This window comes from Labrus bergylta, chromosome 11 (genome assembly GCF_963930695.1).
Source record: "Labrus bergylta chromosome 11, fLabBer1.1, whole genome shotgun sequence".
Lineage (NCBI taxonomy): Eukaryota > Metazoa > Chordata > Actinopteri > Labriformes > Labridae > Labrus > Labrus bergylta.
Window position 1 is genome coordinate 4,744,047 of NC_089205.1, and position 18,420 is coordinate 4,762,466.

General features: G+C 39.8%; 2 protein-coding genes across 4 annotated transcripts in view; one reads left to right on the forward strand and one right to left on the reverse strand.

Annotated features, from left to right (window-relative positions):
• Window positions 1-117: 117 nt before the first annotated feature.
• Window positions 118-7,521, reverse strand: LOC109992312 (testis-expressed protein 12-like). Of its 2 annotated transcripts, XM_065959963.1 has the most exons (6): window positions 7,391-7,521; window positions 7,084-7,190; window positions 2,659-2,770; window positions 1,754-1,853; window positions 988-1,039; window positions 118-899 (listed from the first exon to the last, which is right to left on the reverse strand). In XM_065959963.1, exons 2-6 carry the CDS (start codon window positions 7,146-7,148, stop codon window positions 755-757), a joined length of 474 nt encoding a protein of 157 aa, XP_065816035.1. In that variant the 5' UTR covers window positions 7,149-7,190; window positions 7,391-7,521; the 3' UTR covers window positions 118-754. The 2 variants fall into 2 exon arrangements, with proteins under 2 accessions (XP_065816035.1, XP_020500518.2); XM_020644862.3 differs by lacking the exons at window positions 7,084-7,190; window positions 7,391-7,521 and adding an exon at window positions 4,287-4,478.
• Window positions 7,200-18,420, forward strand: part of sorl1 (sortilin-related receptor, L(DLR class) A repeats containing) — an 82,359-nt gene continuing 71,138 nt past the window's right edge. For both annotated transcript variants that reach the window (XM_065959962.1, XM_020644864.3), the window contains exon 1: window positions 7,200-7,539. In XM_065959962.1, coding sequence (XP_065816034.1) covers window positions 7,219-7,539 — 321 coding nt within the window. In that variant the 5' untranslated portion in view covers window positions 7,200-7,218. The remainder of the gene's footprint in view (window positions 7,540-18,420) is intronic.

An 18,420-nucleotide genomic window follows, 5' to 3' on the forward strand; every position in this document is an offset into this window, starting at 1 on the left:
CTTGTAATAATAGTTATACACAATAATTGCTTGAGGTTGTAATGCTGGAATAGAAAGACTTTGGATAGAAGTTAGACAGAGGAGTCTTCTTTCATTCTCTGGCCCACCAGCATCCTCTGCTGACCAAACACAATTTAAACAACATTTTTAAAACAGATCTGAAATCATAGTAGAGAAGTAAAGGCAAGTGGTCATATGTATGAAAATTAACATAGAAAAGCAAGACAGTCCAAATGCATTTTTTAATCTCAGTCAAATCCTTTAAAATGAATTATTAGTTAATTATTTACTATTATTAGAATTATTAGTTATTTCATCCAAGTTCCTTTTGTGTTTGTGTTGAAGTGGATAATCCACCGAATCCCTCTTTTATAACTTCACAATAATGAAAGGGTATAAAAGTATTTTGCAATTAACACACTTTAATGTTCTTATTAACAGTTATGAATACATCTGTGAACACATAACTTTCTCTTTATATGTTTTATTATATACATAAACTATATTAAATGTATATATGTAAATGTAAGCCCTGTATGAAGAATGAAACGTGAGATTGTGGTGATGTATTTAAAACTATGAAAGCATGAATATTGGCCTCATCAAATAATTGCGTAAACTTAAAACAAACATTAGGTATTTATATATCATTTCATAGCTACATAAAAAGCAATACCAAAACGAACTAGAGAGGCACAACATGTAAACAAAAAGAGTAGAATGACCAGAACTGTTTCATCCCAACAAAGCACACCTAGCCCTGCAGTTTATCAGAGATGGAGGCCAGTGTTTGCTTCAGAAGGTTTTTCTTCCCTATAAGGTAAGCTTGAAAGTTTTGAGCCTCTCTCAAAAGTCCATCCAGCTCCTCCATCTGGGCGGAGTCCGCTGCAGCTCTCTCACTGCAACAAACCGTTGATAATGACATAAGTGTAGATCAATCGGTGACAGATCAAAGCTCTGAAATGTAGTTGCACAAACACAACTTACCATAACACTTGGGCAAACTTTGAGGACAGCATCCTGAACTCTCTACTAGCACCTGTTTCAGGGAGCAAAGAGAGATGCTGTAAATTTATCTCAAAGGCAAAACAAATTTATATTTTATACCTGCGGAAATAAGGGAAGAGACTGACATTGAAAAGAAAGGACTGGTTCTCATGACTGGAAACACCTGCACGCCAGTGTGCCAGGCCGCTGGCCTTGTTCACCGTGGACAGTGTTGCAGGGGAGCGACAAGTCCAGGCTTAGTCTATGAGTTCAGTTTTTGTCTGGTTGGATCTTGAAAAGAAGATGATTGCTAGTTACGTTACAGTTTATTGGTGTGGGTCAGCTGTCGATTCTACTAGCTTCTGAAAGTCGGTGTCCATACGGGTTCCCTCTCAGCTGCAGCCATTCACCTGAGTCTTGTTACATCATTTAAAGGAGACACAGACACTCGCTCTGAGCGCACCTCAGGAATGGTGCGTTTAGGGCTATTGGACAACCCAGTGACTTGCAACACAGCTCAAACCCTAGCAACTAGCAATCATCTTACTTACTTACTTAAACACATTCTTTATTTGCTCCATGAAAACCAGTCCAAAGTCATTTCCAAAATAGAAAAGAATAGGAACATGAAAGTTACCTATCTTTCTTAATACTCGCAGTGAATAATATGTCAGTATCTAAGTGTAGGCTGAATTTCATTTTGTTAATACAACTTTGAGAATACTACAGAATGTTTTTTAACTGATAGTGTGACCATGTAACATACCTGCAGCTGTAACCTCAAATATATCTGCTGATTCTGATGTTGATGGTTTGGATGGAGCTTTTCTCTTCATCGGTGGAGATGTGTCTTGATTTGCAGCGGTCTAAAGTGATGGGCAAAGTTTTAGTTTAGTTTTGGACATTTAAAATAAGTAAATAAAAACACCTGAACCCTTCCAGGACAAAGGCTACTTTCATCATGTCTAAACTTTTAGTTGTATTTTTACTTACCATAAACTCCTGAATATAAGTGCACCTGTATACAAGACAGAGAACGTTTTTGGGGTCTTCCAGAGCTGCTTTAAACTGTCTTCCTGTGTGACAGTTTCCACTGCGTTCAACACATTTCACAACGTGCAGTTTCTGTGCAGCTTTTTCTTGTACTCTCTGTTTTCCCCATGTAGAGTAGCAGTCCTGTTACCTACTGGTACGGTACAGTAGGTAATCTCTCAGCCTACAGTTAGTTGATAGTTGTGAAGTACAGACCCACAGCCTGCCACTAATTTGCCAAGAGTTGCATTGCCCACCTCCATTGTCCTTTTTTGTTTTAAATTATGGGGTGTCTCTTCAATCAAACTTGTGCACTAAGAGTTAACGACCATTGTCCTTGAATGCATGATTATGACCTAATGATGTAGAAAAGCTGTTAAAAAGTGGTGCTGCAGTTGCCGTCCTGAGGGCATGTCTCAGCATTTTACATAAGTACATTGGTCACACGTTATACTAGGGCCCCTTATCGTTCGACCTTTGATCCAATTTACTTTTCAGTTTCAGTTAAAAGTGTCTTTTCTTTGTGGTCGTTGAATCAAGAGGACAATATTACTACTTCATGGAAAAGCATAATTTTCTCATGAAGGATTACATAGCCTTTTTATGAAGCAATGAGTGGCTACCAGCTGCTTCTCTTACCTCATGTGGTGTTGGCTGTTTAGGGCCTTTGCTGTTTTTCATGGCCCTCTGGGGAAGTACTGGAGGAAGCATCTTTCCTGTCATTGGTGTTGATTCTTCCATTATCAGGTCACTGGAAATTATAAATGTTATTGTACAGCTTTGTAACCTAAAGGCCTGTTTGTATCTCATTACTGTCAGTCAGTGACAGTAAAGTGTATGCCAAGGTCTATAAAGCTGATTTTATTCACATAGTTTAGCCATAGTTACTATATGTGGGCAAAAGCCTCTTGTTAGCTGAAATAACAACTTACAAAAAGTTAAAATTTGCATAATAATTTATCCAATGGTGTTCAAGTTAAATGATAATTCATGTTAGTGCTGCAATAACAAATCTCCACAATAATGAATTGCTTGATGACAATTGCCTCGGAAGAATTTCTGCAGGGATTTTTTCATTCTAAATTTCAAACATTTGCTAGTTTCAGTGTTTTAAATGCAGGATTTACGGCTTATTTTCATAATTTATGACAGCAATCTGAGTCTTTGATATTTGGACTGAGGTATAAAAAAGCCATTTGAAGGTGTCAGATTAGGCTCTGATGAGAATCTATCAAATATCTTTGTGGCATTTTAACATGATCAATTAACTGTGTCAGCACTAACATTTATGATAACATAAAAACACATTATTACCATCTTTACAGTTAGGTTAAAGATGAAAACCATCTTGAATTATATAACTTTTTTGACTTTTGACTCTTTCAATTGTTGCTCCTTGGTGTTAAATATGAGGGACAAAAAAAAAATGTTGGGAGAAATGCATACAATAATGTATAAATAAATAAATAAATATATAAATGCTGAAAACGATACATCAATGAATAAATAATAAACACACTTTGTTAATGAAAAAGGCTATTTATATATTTGTACATGTATTTATTCTTTATTAGCGTATTTCTACAGTTATATATGTATCAATGCATACATTTCCACATTAATTGAGTTATTAATATATTTCTGTATTTTTACATTTACACATCTATTTATTTCTGTGTCCAGGTCGTAAGAGGAAAAGTATATGAGTAAATTTACTTCTGTCTGTCTTTCAAAATTGACCAATCCTTCTTCAGTAATGTTAGGACGGCCCACTTAATTTACATATTTACTTTTCCTTGAACAACATGGACACAGAAATAGATAAATAAATATATGAATATATTTATGAATATATTTATTGAATTATTTATTTATTTATACATTATTGTATGCATTTCTCCCAACATTTATTTATTTATTCATTTATTTACACTTCAGTCATTTTTTGTTCCTCATAGTTAAAAACCTCATGTAAAGAAACTGAAAGAAATGTTATCAAACCGTACTAAATAAATGCATTAAGTGAATTCAGAGCGAATAGTTATGTTGTAGTAATTATTTGACAACTAGCTTACAAACAGCTAAAACATTAATGTAAAGTTAGCAGAGAGTTAAACTACCTGCCTATAGATTAACAAACGGTAGTTAGCTAGCATTGTTAAAGTAAGGGAAGCTAATATCTACTTTTAAAGACACCGGTGTGAGTGAACTATTCACTGAATAAATGAAAACGTTACGGATTATTGGTGGTTGTTTGAGGACATTACCTTTAATTTGATCTCTGATGATTTCGGGCAGAAAAACAAAAATTTACGCGCCGTGCACATGCTGCATTCAAGGGTGCTCGTAAATTCCAAGTGGTAACATTCGTTGTTTAAAAAAAAGGAAGCCAATGCGGAAGTGCTAAATAATGCAGTTCGTCCAGTGTCCGCATGAGGTTGGCCTCAGAAGAACCGGAAGTCACATACACACTCCATTTAATGGAGTAAGCCAGAAATTAGCATGTTAACAGCTGGGTTCAAAAAACGATGTTGGTCTGATTAGTTATTGTTCTCATGGGCACACACTGAATGGGGGTGATGTTTTTTTTATTTTTTACAATAGGCCTACATCAGTTCTTTTTATTTTTATTTTATGAACGATAAGCGTTATTGACAATAAGACGTGTAACTGACTGATTGACGGGCAGTGTAGCGGTTTGTCAATCGACCCCCTGATTATGACCTGATCAAATGCTCCTGACCGGTTGAATTAATTTCTGTCTTGTCAGAAATTTTGGTTGACCAACAGCATAATCTGAAAGCATAACCATGAGCCGCTTCTCCAATTTAGGTTTTTTTTCCCTGATTGTGCACAAAATTGCAGACAGCATCTTACACCATGGCAGATCACTAAAGTGACACATTTCTGCTTTGTTAGCATTGCATCAACCATCTTACCACTCGTAAGCAAACCACCTAAACCTCCTTCTTCTCTGACTTTAACTTCCATCTGTCTGAGTTTTTAAGGCGTTTTATTGACAATTGTCAATGCTCTATGCAGCTCATAGGGCCCTATTATCCCTCGAGAACATTAGAACCCCTGAGTGCAGCTGCCTGCTGGGTGTCTTCTAAAATAGTATGGGACGCAGAGCCTTCATTTATCAGGCTCCCCTCCTATTCTTGTCAGGGTCAGACACTCTCTTTTTAGAGTATAAACAAAAATCTTTCATTTTGGATGAAGTTAAGGCTGGCTCAGGCTTGGAAAAGTCTCTACATGTGCTGCTTTAGGCTTCGACTGTCAAAGGACTTGACACACAGAGCTCCAGACTCCTCGTCTATCTCTCAATCTTCCATCAATGTATGCTTCTCACTTTGTATCGAAATGCAATGTGTCAAAGGGTCAAAAGTATCTTGACATAAAAAGTGTTGGCATGATGAAATACATAACAAATATAGCCTTGCCTTGAGTCTGACAAGCTCACCTCTGTTTCTAAACTGCATTATTTAGGAGCAATCCTTTTAATAAATGAAAAGATGATAAAAAATATAATAAACTTTATAATCCGTAATGAAATCTTCAGGGCTCACATTGAGGCAGTGGTGTTGGTGCAACATGGAGAAAACTTTGTTTTGCTTTGGAGATAGGGGAGGCTCAATCAATATCTCACTAATTCAAAGGTTTCGCAGGAAATAATGTGATTCTTTGAGGAAGTTTGTGAATGCAACCCCTGAAGAGAACAATCGATAGAAATAAAGTAGACTGAATCTTCCTTGCAGTAGAGAAACCGCAGGACTGAAACTGTTAGAGCTGCTTTGAGTTAGACTGAGAAATATAAACCTATTTATTTATTTAATCACATTTTTGAATGTTCCAAATCTTGATTAATAAGAATGAACAGTATGCTTTTACATTTTCTCAAAGTCATCATGCACTGATAGGCCTTGTTGGCAGAATACTGTTGCTCTTTATGACCTTTAAATATTTAACAGGCCCTTAAAACACATCTGAGTCAATGATTTACAACTAATCAAATAGAGCTCGTCAACCATATAACCCAAGACTCCTGCATGCATATAGCTCGGACTTATTTCCATGTACTTATATTTATTTAAACTTTTTTCCATCAGGATAAGGAGTAACACTTTGTCTTGAAATTCAATATTTCTTTATGAATTGTCAATAAAACTTTCTTAAAAACTCAGACAGATGGAAGTTAAAGTCAGAGAAGAAGGAGGTTGAAGTTGTTTTGCTTGTGAGCGGTAAGATGGTTGCTGCAAAGCTAACAAAGCAGACTTGTGTACATCAGTGTACTTCTAGTGATGAAAGACACCACAGAACACTTAAAGTTCTTGGTCATTTCAGACCACAAACAAAGGACTTTTATGGATTATTTCACATGTTGTGGGTCAGTAGACACTCAGGTTACCCAAATATTTGTTCAAAAACACTGTAAAAGTGGATTTTTCAAGTGAAATAATTCAAATCTATGCCATATAGTTAGCATAAACACAATTTACAGCCTATGTATAGTGCAATTTAAGAACTTGTGCCGGAAAATTAACTTGTCCATATCTCAACTTATTTATCTAGTATTCTCTGTATAACAATGCTGGTTTTCCATGATAACCAGTCGCTATATTTCAGTCATTTTTTTGAGAACTCAAGACATGAACTCGTTATCTTAAAATAACAGCACTGTAGCCTCATCAGAGAAAGCTAGATAAAGGATATAGCTATTGAGAGAACAACCAAAATGTAAGTTATCACAGGTAAAACAGAGTAAATACTGTATAATGCATGGATGAATGTCTGCTTAGGTCGTCCATATAGTAATAATAATAATAATACTTATTATTATTATTATTATTACTATATTCCTCTTATTGTTATTATTGTTGTTGTAGGCTAATTGTTTTTTTTTACGTGTTGGTATGCTGTCCTTTCAAGAATAAATCAAATGAAATCAAAAGCTTTTAATACCATTGTTATTTATTTTTTTGCGGTTGACACTGTGTCCTTTGTTCACTTTATAAAAGACGTGTTGTGTGGCGCAGTGGTGGCTTGTTAACTGCCTTTGTTTACCGCAAAGCATATGAAAAGAGAAGTCTCGTCTTTCCCGACATTCCCATGGTCCGGAAACGCAGCATGAACCAGCTCCACTGCCAGTAGAAGGAGCCCTTCAGTCTTACCTAATCCAGAAGCGAAACATACACAAACATGGCGATATTACAAGCAGTCAAGATGCAGCCCTCTCTTCGCTCTTCGTTATATTTATTAGTCTTCTGGGTTGCTGGATTTAATGCGTCGACCCTTCGTCTTCACCCGGAGCAGCGTTACATGCTGCTGCAGAACAGAGGGTTTTTCACAATAGAAGCAAATGAGGATTTACCGTGGGGAGATGGAGGAGGCGCCGAGGCTCCGGAGCTACCTCTGGCCGCTCGTAGCGTCGCTGAAGGCGGGTCGGACTCCGGCGCCTTCCCGCTGCAGCGAAGCCGCCGGAGCGCAGGAGATTCGCCCATGCCAAAGGTGTACGGGCAGGTAATGTAGCCTACATCTTAGTGATTACTGCCCTCTAAAATATGAACACTGTGCATCACCTCAGTTTGCCCTCAGCTGCTTAGGATGTCTTAAATTACGCAAGCATCTGTGTTTTTAGTCACATCATTGCTTGCATCTTTTACTGAAGATTGTGTTTTTGGAGGGGAAAACATCGAAAATGAGTGACCTGTTTCACCTCAAAGCAACACACCCAGTGCACAGAATATACAGGGGGTCAGTCGTTACAGCTTGCTTTTATGTGTTTCAGTTATCAGCTCAAACCCTTGTTTACCTATAGGTCGATAAATGGCAACCTGCCTTGGCATCTTCTGAAAGTCAGACATAAATGACAAAAAAGTGAGAGTTATGTGGCTGCTACGTCGTGTTAATTCCGGCCGAAGTTACCAGAAAGCTGTGGAGATTCTGCCGATGTTTTCGGTTTTGTTTTACCAGGTGTGTTGTGTACTTATATACACAAGGGACCCTAATGATGCGTTTTCCAAATGGATGTTCTCCATAGAGGGGCACTCGGGGAGAGAAAGGTGATGCTAGGTGTGAAACATATGGCTCCAGCTGTTGTTTCCTTTTAACCTCTGTGACTGACAGAGTTGAAAAAGAATGAAAAGTTGATGTCAGGATACCAGTTTCACAGATCCCATACATGCAAAGTAGCTCCGGTGAGCTGCTCAACCAAACTCCAGTCAGCATTAAGGGGATTTAGTGGGTCTGCTTGCCCTCATGAGAGAGAACACACTTGGTTGAAGAAGGGTCAGGACAGTGGCTTTTGTCAAATCAAAATTGTAGTTGTCTTTGGTGCATTTTTTTGGAGCAAAGATGTCATATATCTTGACACTTACAGTACTGAAGAAATATCACAAAATTACAATGCAGCAGCTTGTGTAATTAATTTTCTGCTGAGATGCAAAATCATTTTTAAATGTGCGCCATTAGAACAATCCAAATAACTCAGAAGGCTGTACATTGTATTACAGTGAAGTGTCAACTAATTCTGCAGCAGTCCACTGTCTGTTTAGCTGTGATGCTCTGTGCTGCAGACAGATGATCGTGAACTAAGTCAGGGTGCACTCTGCTATTCGAAGGACGCCATTTCTAAATTACCCCAGGCATATTTGCATCGGTGCATATCGAAAAACATTTACTCCCGATAACAATTTACCTGTGTGATGACCATATATGGTAATTCAAGCCGACCAACGTGTCAATTGGCCTCAAATATTTTTAGAAGAATACACTAATTATCAAGCATTTTAAGCATGATACATAAATTAACTAATTTCTGCAGGAGTGCATGTGTAAAAATGGCAAGAAAAACACAAAGGATAACCTTTCACCTCCGAGCTGAGATAGAAAGTGAGAGACGGGGGCGGCAGCAGTCATTGTCAAACTTCCTGAACTGTTCTGGGAACTTGTGTGGTGATTATGCCATACACAAATTATCTAGAACTGTAAAGGGAACTGTTCCTCAAAGGTCAAGGTTCCTCTACAAATGTTTCAGTAGTTGTGGAACAACCAAGAGGCAGCTAATGCTGAAGTGCAACCAACTTTTGCCTCCCCCCACCCCCTTGCTCCCTATCCCTCTTCCTGCATCTTATCCCATCTCTCCCCCTATCCCTTTCCAACCAGCCTGTGAAGGCTGTTTCGTCATGAGCCGGGGATCCGGCCGAAGATTTCTGCCTTTTAGTAAGGCAGTTTTTTCTTACCACTGTAACTTTTGCTGCTTTGCTAAAGTGCTCATGATGGATAGGCCGGATCTTTGTAACATAGCAATGAGTAAGGTCTTTTACCTGCTCTTTTGTAACATAACATTGAGTAAGGTCTTTTTACCTGCTCTTTTGTAACATAACAATGAGTAAGGTCTTTTTACCTGCTCTTTTGTAATGTTAACAGAAAAGAACAGAAAAGTCAGTAAGGTATTTTACCTGCTTTTTGTAAAGTGTCTTGAGATAACACTTGTTATGAGTTGACGCTATACAAAATAAAATTGAATTGAATTGAATTGAACAAACAGTCCATACCAGCAGACGTGGAAGTCTGATATATGTAAAAGGGAAACCGAAAGACCCCGGACTGAGGAGACAAATGGCAGCGGTTTTTTACATTTGTTTATCATTTTTCTGCAGAACGCGTTTAATTACCTCGACTTGAGAAATTGTGCAAAGTTACAAAGACGGTATAGTGTTACATGACGAAACTTGTCGTTTGTTTTCCTTTGTCGCTTCTGTTTCTCTTCTCGTTACATGAGGCGCTGGCTGACAGCCAATCAAGAGTGATTTTTTCTCCCAGACTGGCCGCGGCTGATTCTACTTGTTGAATTTGGCAAAAAAGCTTCTGACAAGCCCCAAGCAGTACCAACGCTGCTGTTCACACAACAGTCGACCATAACCACTGACTCTCTGACAGCCATGACGAGCCTCCACCTCCCAAACAGTCGGCCCATGTGTACCTACCTTTTAGGGCATTAAATTACCAAGCAGCAGTTCTCAGGAAGCAAGAAGTGACATATCTACAGAAGTGGTGGACACAAGGAAACAGAGACCGATTCAGTAATGACACTATCTGCTTTTGTATCAATGCTACGTGAAGGTCAACATGTTCACAATATCGACAAAAGATCGGCAAAGAACAAACTGGCAAACAGATAACAAAGATAACAAAATGAAGCTGTTTTATTACGTGCAGGGAGATTGACTATAAGTTGCTGCAAACAAAATTTTAAGAAACTTACCATGTTCATTTTGATTGCTGTAATGGCAGCAACTCTCACTTATTACCAGCAATTAAGGCCTTATGTTTTGTTCTCTATATATCTGGACTGTTGTTTATATTAAGTGTGATGAGATTTTGACTGAAAATGAGACAAATACACTTTGTAAATTTTTAGCTTTTGCAGTGTGTTCAGAACCCGCACTATGCATCTTTACTCTTAACTCTTGCGTGCAGAGTCTTGATTCAAAAGCCTCCTTAAAATTCATCACTGACTCTCACTCTTAGCACCGTGTGTGTGTGTGTGTGTGTGTGTGTGTGTGTGTGTGTGTGTGTGTGTGTGTGTGTGTGTGTGTGTGTGTGTGTGTGTGTGTGTGTGTGTGTGTGTGTGTGTGTGTGTGTGTGTGTGTGTGTGTGTGTGTGTGTGTGTGTGTGTGTGTGTGTGTGTGTGTGTGTGTGTGTGTGTGTGTGTGTGTGTGTGTGTGTGTCTTGAACGCTGCACTTAGCTCCAGTATGAAAACATGTTCCTTGGTATTTGTCTGGTTGAGTTTGTGCAGCTGCTGTTGAGACATTTCAAGCGGGGCTGTCGTGTTGTGGAGCAACTTTAAGCCTGCTTGTCATTCTTAAAGAAATTATGTTGATCTCCATCGTTTCCCATTGATTGCCTTGTTTGTACACAATAATAATAATCTACACAAATAACAAAGAACCCCAAAGAGGAGGTCTGCTGTAACAATTTGAGCACAGAGGATAAATTGTGTGTCCTCCCTGTAGCCAGAAATATGCTAACAGCACATGCCAACTTACACATGCAAAGTGTAGAGCATGCCAGTCCTGCAGAGATGATGTCATTGTTTGAGACCGGGCTCGGCCACCGATGCTCTCCTGACTACGATGCTATCCCCTCCAGCCACAGTTGAATAATAGAGAACTCTGAGCTGAGGAGAGGGGAGGGTGGAGTGGGAGAGTGTAGGCTAAATGCCCAGGCGTATTGTTGCTCTGTTCTGCTCCTTGGTAGTACCAGACACAGAGCCAAGCTCCTCCACGCTACCAACAGGACATCAAAGTGTCAGAAGGGAGTAAAGAGGAATGCAGCGTGTAGAAGTGTTTCTTCATTCTGCTGTAGGGCTGGGTGACCCTGCAAAAAACAGATTCACATTTTTCATATATGATTTGATAATGTTGCCAGTTTGACGAGCATCTCGATTGGGACATAAACTCCATGGATCATTAGAAAAACTTCAGAAGTTTGTTTACATGTGCAAGAGTTGGCTATCACATATTTCGATGCCTTGTTCTAGTTTTGAAGTAAAATCAACCAAATCAGTGAAATAAATGTGAATAAAGCGGTATGATGTTATAAATCAGTGCCTCTCTTGAATCTCTTCAACAGATGCAGCGTGTCAAGATGGGCTGTGAGCCGAGCTGCAACTCTGAAATCAGCTCAGCTTGTTTTTTCTTTTGGATAGAATTCTTTCAGTGTTCATGTTCATGAAGTATTTTTGGCAGCAACATAATTATCTTCAGAGACATGCCCAGTAGTAAAAAATAACAATACACTTAAATCAAGCAGTCACAGGTAATAAATCTGTGTCCCCGCTAAAACTCTTTGGTGGAAACAGGATGTTCTGAGGGGGCTGCCAGCTGAGCTGTCACTCACATTAGCTGAGATTATTATTATTTAAGATTTATTTTTGGGTTTAGAAATCAGAGAGAGAGAGTGGAATGATATGCTGCAAAAGAGCCACATGTTGAGTTCGATCCCAGGCTGCCCACTAAGAGGACTGTAGGCTCTGTACATGGGTCACGCAAACTGAGCCCCTGCTCAGCTTGTTTTTATTTAAGTCAGGATTCTTACGATCTTCATAATTTAGAAGATTTTAAATCAGACTTGAATTATTTGAAGAGGTTTTCTTATTTTAAAGAAAGTCCCTGCAATTGAAACCATTATCACATCACTTGAAAAAAGGATCTCTGATGCTCTTTGAGGGGGCTGCTGGCTGAGCTGACATAAACACTAGCTTAGCTATTCCTTCCCGATTTCACATTTTTCAGCACTTTAACATTTTTAACAGAAGCCCAATTATCTGCAAAGGTCTCATTTCTCCTGAAAACTAACAGCACTTGATATTTAAAACCACTAAACACATGAAATAGTTTGTGCTTTGTAGTAAACAGTGGTGCCTCTCACAGGCTGTTCTGCCATGGATGTTAAAACAGGGGGCTGCTAGCCGAGCTGCCACTGACTTGCTATGAATGTTCTCATTTTTTGAAGATGGGATGGAATATGTTCTCCCTGACAGAAGTCACGCTTTCCTTACTGGCACAGTGGCACCTCAAATATGCGTTGCAGTGAGAAGTGGGCACATGCTCCATTCACCTGCAAGCAGGAAGTAACTGTGGACTTGCTGGCTTTTTGCGCTTTGTATGTTAGGAGGTCTGATGGATTACATTTTTATTAAAAACTCTACAACCTACTATGATGATCGTTACATTGTACAGCCTGTCATTGTAGAGAAGAAATGTGATTATTTCAGCCTCCTTTTGATTCTTGTTTCCAGAAAAATCTGAAACCTGCTTTACAAAAGGTTCTTTCTCTAACTGTGCTGTAAAAAAATATATTTTCTTGGTTGGATAAAAATATGCACAGGCTTGGAACTGTTAAGACTTGAAATGAGCTGCTCTTCCAGTGGGATGATGACAAATAGCACAGGCTGTTCATGTGCCCATTCTCACCCAGGGAAGGATTTTCTAGCATGTTCTAATAGGTGAGATCAGTAGCTTTGTCTGGAGTTTATTTAATTGTGTTCAAGTTTCACTTTGCTAATCCTCCGATGAAGCTCTGTCTGGCCTGCACTTGTTTGCTCGGTATGACTAATGCTGTGTCACATCCAGGCCTGGTCATGCTTTTTATCAACACTCTCATATGGCAATTAATCTGCTCTGTGAATATTAAACACATTTCTGTCCAGTGGTTCTGATTCCATCCCAAATAATCAATACATCGATGAGGCTTTTAAACTGTTGTCAGGCAGCCAGTAGAAACCCCTGCAGCGACAAGACCAGAGGCCTTTTTTATTTGGATCCAAGCGCCGATGAGGAATGCGGCCAGTTCTTTCTCAGTCGCATGTTTTGGCTTGTTGTTTAAAGAAACAGCCTCATTGCCTGCCGGCCGGGGGATATGACACAAATAAGTGTGTTCGGGGAAAACACATGATGCCATTTGAAGGGATTGTAAACTGTTCATTTTGGCGCCAGATGACAATTTCGTTTCAGTCTTTAAGGTTGTATTCTAGTAAGCTTGTTTAACCAAAATGAACACTGTATGCAAACAAAAGCAACGCCTGTCATATTCCAGCCAGCTTATTTTGCCTACTGTATAACAGAATGCAAAGTTCTGCAGCATGCAACTTCTCAAGCTAGCCAACCTGTCACAATGCTTTACACTATACGCCATAACACAGGAGACATGTGATACATTTTGTCATGTATTTTGATGAAGTGATGCCGCTATGGCCATGGATGACTTATTTCACAATATGTCCAAGTAGAAGGGTGTGTCATTAGCTGCACAATAATAAACTAACCAACCAAAATGATGTAATGGTAGACCAGCAACTCCCATGTTCTGCAAGTTTCAATTACGTCAATGGATTCTGGTGGCTTTGTGGAGAGTGATTTAACGGCTGTTTCTGGTTACAAAGAATAGCACCTATAAGATGAATGAGGAGTTTAATCTTTGTAGGAATCCTCTTCATAACGTTGTCACATTACACATGAGCTTGTCAGTTGTAAATACAAGCACATTCAATGGCTTGTTTCTGCAGCCTGTCTTTAGCTTACAGACAATAGTAAGACAGACAGGTTTGTTTATTTTGTTCTTTATTGCATGGTGGTTCCACTGTTAGTAAAAAAAAAAAAGAAAAAAAAAAAAGAGGTTTGGCATTTATTGAAATTCTCTCTTTTTATCGTTTTATATTATGATAAATAGGGCTGCTCAATAAATTTCAATATCTACATTATGGCGATATGAGCATTGACAGTCTGAATTTGTTGAATGAATTTCACTTTTTGCACCACAACAATGTGCTGCTGCAAACAATTTAAAAGACAGTTCAAATGTCATGTCTCAACAAATATTTGCTAAAAGCTTTAATCTCCCAGTTGGAGTTTTTGTGTGGTTTCCTTTTTTTTTTTTTTCAATGACAGTTATTTTATTTTGCATTTGGGTATTGGAGCAGAATGAGGCAGTGCACACATGAATCTCCCCCTCCTCGCTACAGAGGGAACTATAAAGATGGCGATAAACTTGCTGTTCCAGTCTGCTGCCTCTCAAGGTCTGGCAGAGGAGCGACCCATCAGGAAAAGAGAGAAATCCTCCGCTGCTGCTCCTTCTGACTCGTTTGCTGTGTTTACTGAATCCTTTTCTGCTCGCTCAGGTGGGAAGGCTTTGCACACGATCGCTTCTGGTGACTTAGAATGCATTATACATGTGAGAGCGAGAGAGAAAGACAGAGACAGTGACAGTACAGTAGCCTTGATGGCTGTCTGTGATGCTCTTGACTCCGCCCCTCCCTCCCCTCCCTCCCCCAGCCTCCCCAAGTGACCACAAAGCTGTCTCGGAGATTGATGGATGGTAGCAGTCTGGGTTTACACCTTTTTAAAACCAGCCGCCATGTTGCTTTGCAGAGTGTGTGAGGGGAGAGAGAAGAAATAAAAACAGAGCAGCACAGGATGTTAAACAGGAATTATAGCATGAAATCTTGTTAGCCTGAAGGTGTCCATTATTTTCAGATGAACGTACGGCTCTGACACAGCAGCTGTCCTAAATGAAGTCTGAGGTGGGAGGTGTCTGTTCAGCTGTTACTAGGCTACAGCTTCTCTTCCTTCATGTAATGTTTACAAGCCTGATCAAGGTAGTGATTACATAGAGGAAGTGGCTCCATGCATGATCAAGCAACACTTCGTAACAGACTATCAAACTGAAACCCCACATCTGTGTTTCCAGACATGGTTAAAGTGTGAAATGATGATTAAACAAACACAGCATTAGGATGATATTAATATAACAATATTTAATATTTATTTTAATTGATTTTAGGAATATATGACCGTTAAAGGATTATAACGTCTGTATGTCAGTGTCGAAGAGTTTGCCTGCAGTTGTGTGAATGAAAAAAACAAGAAATGACCAAATACCAGGTGCCTTTAGGACTTCTCTTTTCGTTGCTGTGGTACAGAAACGTGCACTGGTGTATAAGGTGCAGTCTGTTTTTAGGTGTCTCCCATTGAGGAAAACAAGGTTTATACTAGAGCTGTGCTCAAAAAATCACCATGGCAATATATCGTCATGTTTATAGCAGGAGATGGTTTCAAGCTGTTAGCTAAAGTTAGCTTATAGCTAGGCTAAAGTACCCAGAAGTTTTACAAGTTTTAATCATTGGCTCATTTATTTTCTTTTCTTTGGACAATTCAGCTCAAAACAAAAAATAAATCTCATGACAGAGGAACACTGAAAGGTCCTTTTGTTGCTGTGTTTGTTAAATGTATAACAGTGTGTGTTTGTTGCTCATGCATTGCTCTGTATGACGCGGCTAAATTAGAAACTACGTTGCAGAGATACGACGGTCAATTCGAGTCTTCTTGACTGATGATAGTAATCTTAGACTTTTAGTGGGCAGCCCAAGAGGAAGCCAACATTAAATGGTAGTGCTGCCCTTCATTTGGAGCCACTACCTGTGAACAGAGGGGACAATCATCATACAGATGGACCCTCCAAGCTTTGACTTTAATGATGCAATCTGCCGCAACCTGGCAAATAGTTTTTATCACCGTCATCACCATTCCCTCGATTCAGCTGCAGAGCCGCCGGCGAACTTCTTGGCCCCGCTCGCACCGTGACCCAATGAGGCCTAAAATGCAGAGATTTACTGCTGCAACACCTCGGCTGGAGAGGGAGAGACAGCAGTGGCTTTTTACTGAGGTGGCCCTGAGGGAGGAGGACTGAGGAAGATGGAGAGGAGGAGGAGGAGGAGGAGGAGGAGGAGGCGGCGGCTGATGACTAAAGCAAGAAATGGAAAAGCAAGTTGTGTATCAGCGAGGCTGGCTTCATGACAGCAGCTCATATAGCCATCCCTTTGTTGAGGAAAAGGTTAAACTTGTGTCTTGCAGGCGACACTCAGTCTGGCTCCTGCAGGATGTTGGCTTTTGCAGACAACTTTAGCATCGTGCTAATGGGGAAAAATCAACACTTGGGTCGTCTTGCATTTAAATATCATCAGTCTCTGGTGATTTAGGATGCCTTCAAGGAGTTTTTGTTGTTGTGATAAACGGTTGTAATTTTCATGAAATACCCACTGCCTCATCCAGAACACAATATGTGCTGTTGCTGCTTTGCTTTTATAGATTTGTGAGGCCTCTGTGGGTGGTGATATTAGCGTCTCAGCCTTTTTCTGCTGCGTGTTTTCTCCTTGCAAGATTACTGTTGAATCCAAACCCTGATGTTAACCACACCACAGGCCCAGCAATGCACGCCGCACTGCCAGCAGCTCTTCATAAGTGCTGAAATATTTCAAGCCAAATATTGTATTAAACTCCACGTCCCCCATGCTTTCACAATAACAACGTTTTGGCCCTGTCATCCACCATCAGCACAGCGATAGTAGAAGTTGCAAACGAGAAGTGGGTCCAGGGTTGTCTGATCACGGCTGACAGGGGAAGCGGGGAGACATTTGTTGTTTACTTCACAGTGTGAAGAGCAAAGGAAAAAAAAAAAAGAAGACTTTGAAGCAAAAAGCAGAGCTCCTTCAGAAGCCTGCCCTCTCGCAGAATCATCAATAAAAGATAAGAGAAGAACGGCAGCACGGCGGGTGAGGCAGTGACAATGAAAAAGATGAAATAGCCTATTTCTTTTCATTGATCTACGAGCCCTGTGGGAGGTGCACTGAGCAGGGGAATCAGTATGTGTTCCAGAAAGTCATTACATTAGCCCTCCTCTACATGAACAGAGACCGGCTGAACTACCTCATATGCACACACTATGCACACACTGATCGGGCCAGGTGTTAATGTGAGTGTTCAACCACTCTGAATACCACACTAATTCCATGTATGTCATTCCTTTAGCTCACTCTGTGGTTGGTAAAAGTGCTTTTAATGACTTTGCCCCCTCATCCTGGAAGCTGCGGAGTCACCTTAAACTACAGCCTTTGAGGACTTAAAAAACAGGATTAAGGATCATGTACAAGTGGATGAACCTGCTTTAATGCTGAAAGCTGCTATGTTGTTTTATTTGATGAAATGTTCTACTGTTTTATTGTCTGTTGTTTCTTCTTTGGATGAAACGTTATGCTGCTGTCTAGGCCAGGACTCCCTCGCCAAAGAGATTTTGTTTGTTAATGGGAGTACTCCTGGTAAAATAAAAAGAAGGCAACATTACGCCCATGTGTGCATTAGTGATCTCCAGCAGCAGAAAAGTTATTGCCCCATTCTTTGTAGCACTGACTTCTCATTAGTCAAAAGGTGATTTTAGACTCACACACAACTTTCAGGTTGAGCTTCTTGTGTAAACAGAAACAGACAAACTTTTCACCCCGACTTTACCTGGAAGTTTTCACGCTGCCTGCCTCCTTGTAGGTTTTTCTGTCTGAAGACACTTTGAGCTGATGTGAGAATTATATATTCAGGGAAATTCACAGCAAGCAAGCGGAAGGGGGGTGTTGATGTTTATATCCTGTTACCGGTGCACAACCTGTTACTGGTCGTGCATATAATGTATGAATGTGACTGGTTGCCATCTCTGTCCACGTAATAACACCGCTTCATTATGTTTTCTTGTTCTAAATTCAAACCTGGGGGAATTGACCTGTAATGAGCTGTTCAAAATTCAAACTATACAGTCTAGCAGTGCATCATACGAGGCTTCTGAAGTCCCAAAAAAAAAAAATATATATCTTGTGTGTAGATATGAACATGGGACAGCCTGGAGCAGTATGATCCTTTACGCTCTTGTTTACATTCTGAATGTGTTGATCTACAGGTGGCATTGATATGAATGCTAAAAATCTCATAATAGCGTCACACTTTGTTGCTTCATCATCTCGTTCTTTTTTATGTCTTGTTTGGCCTCCTGAGACACCCCCCCCCCCCCCCCCCCCC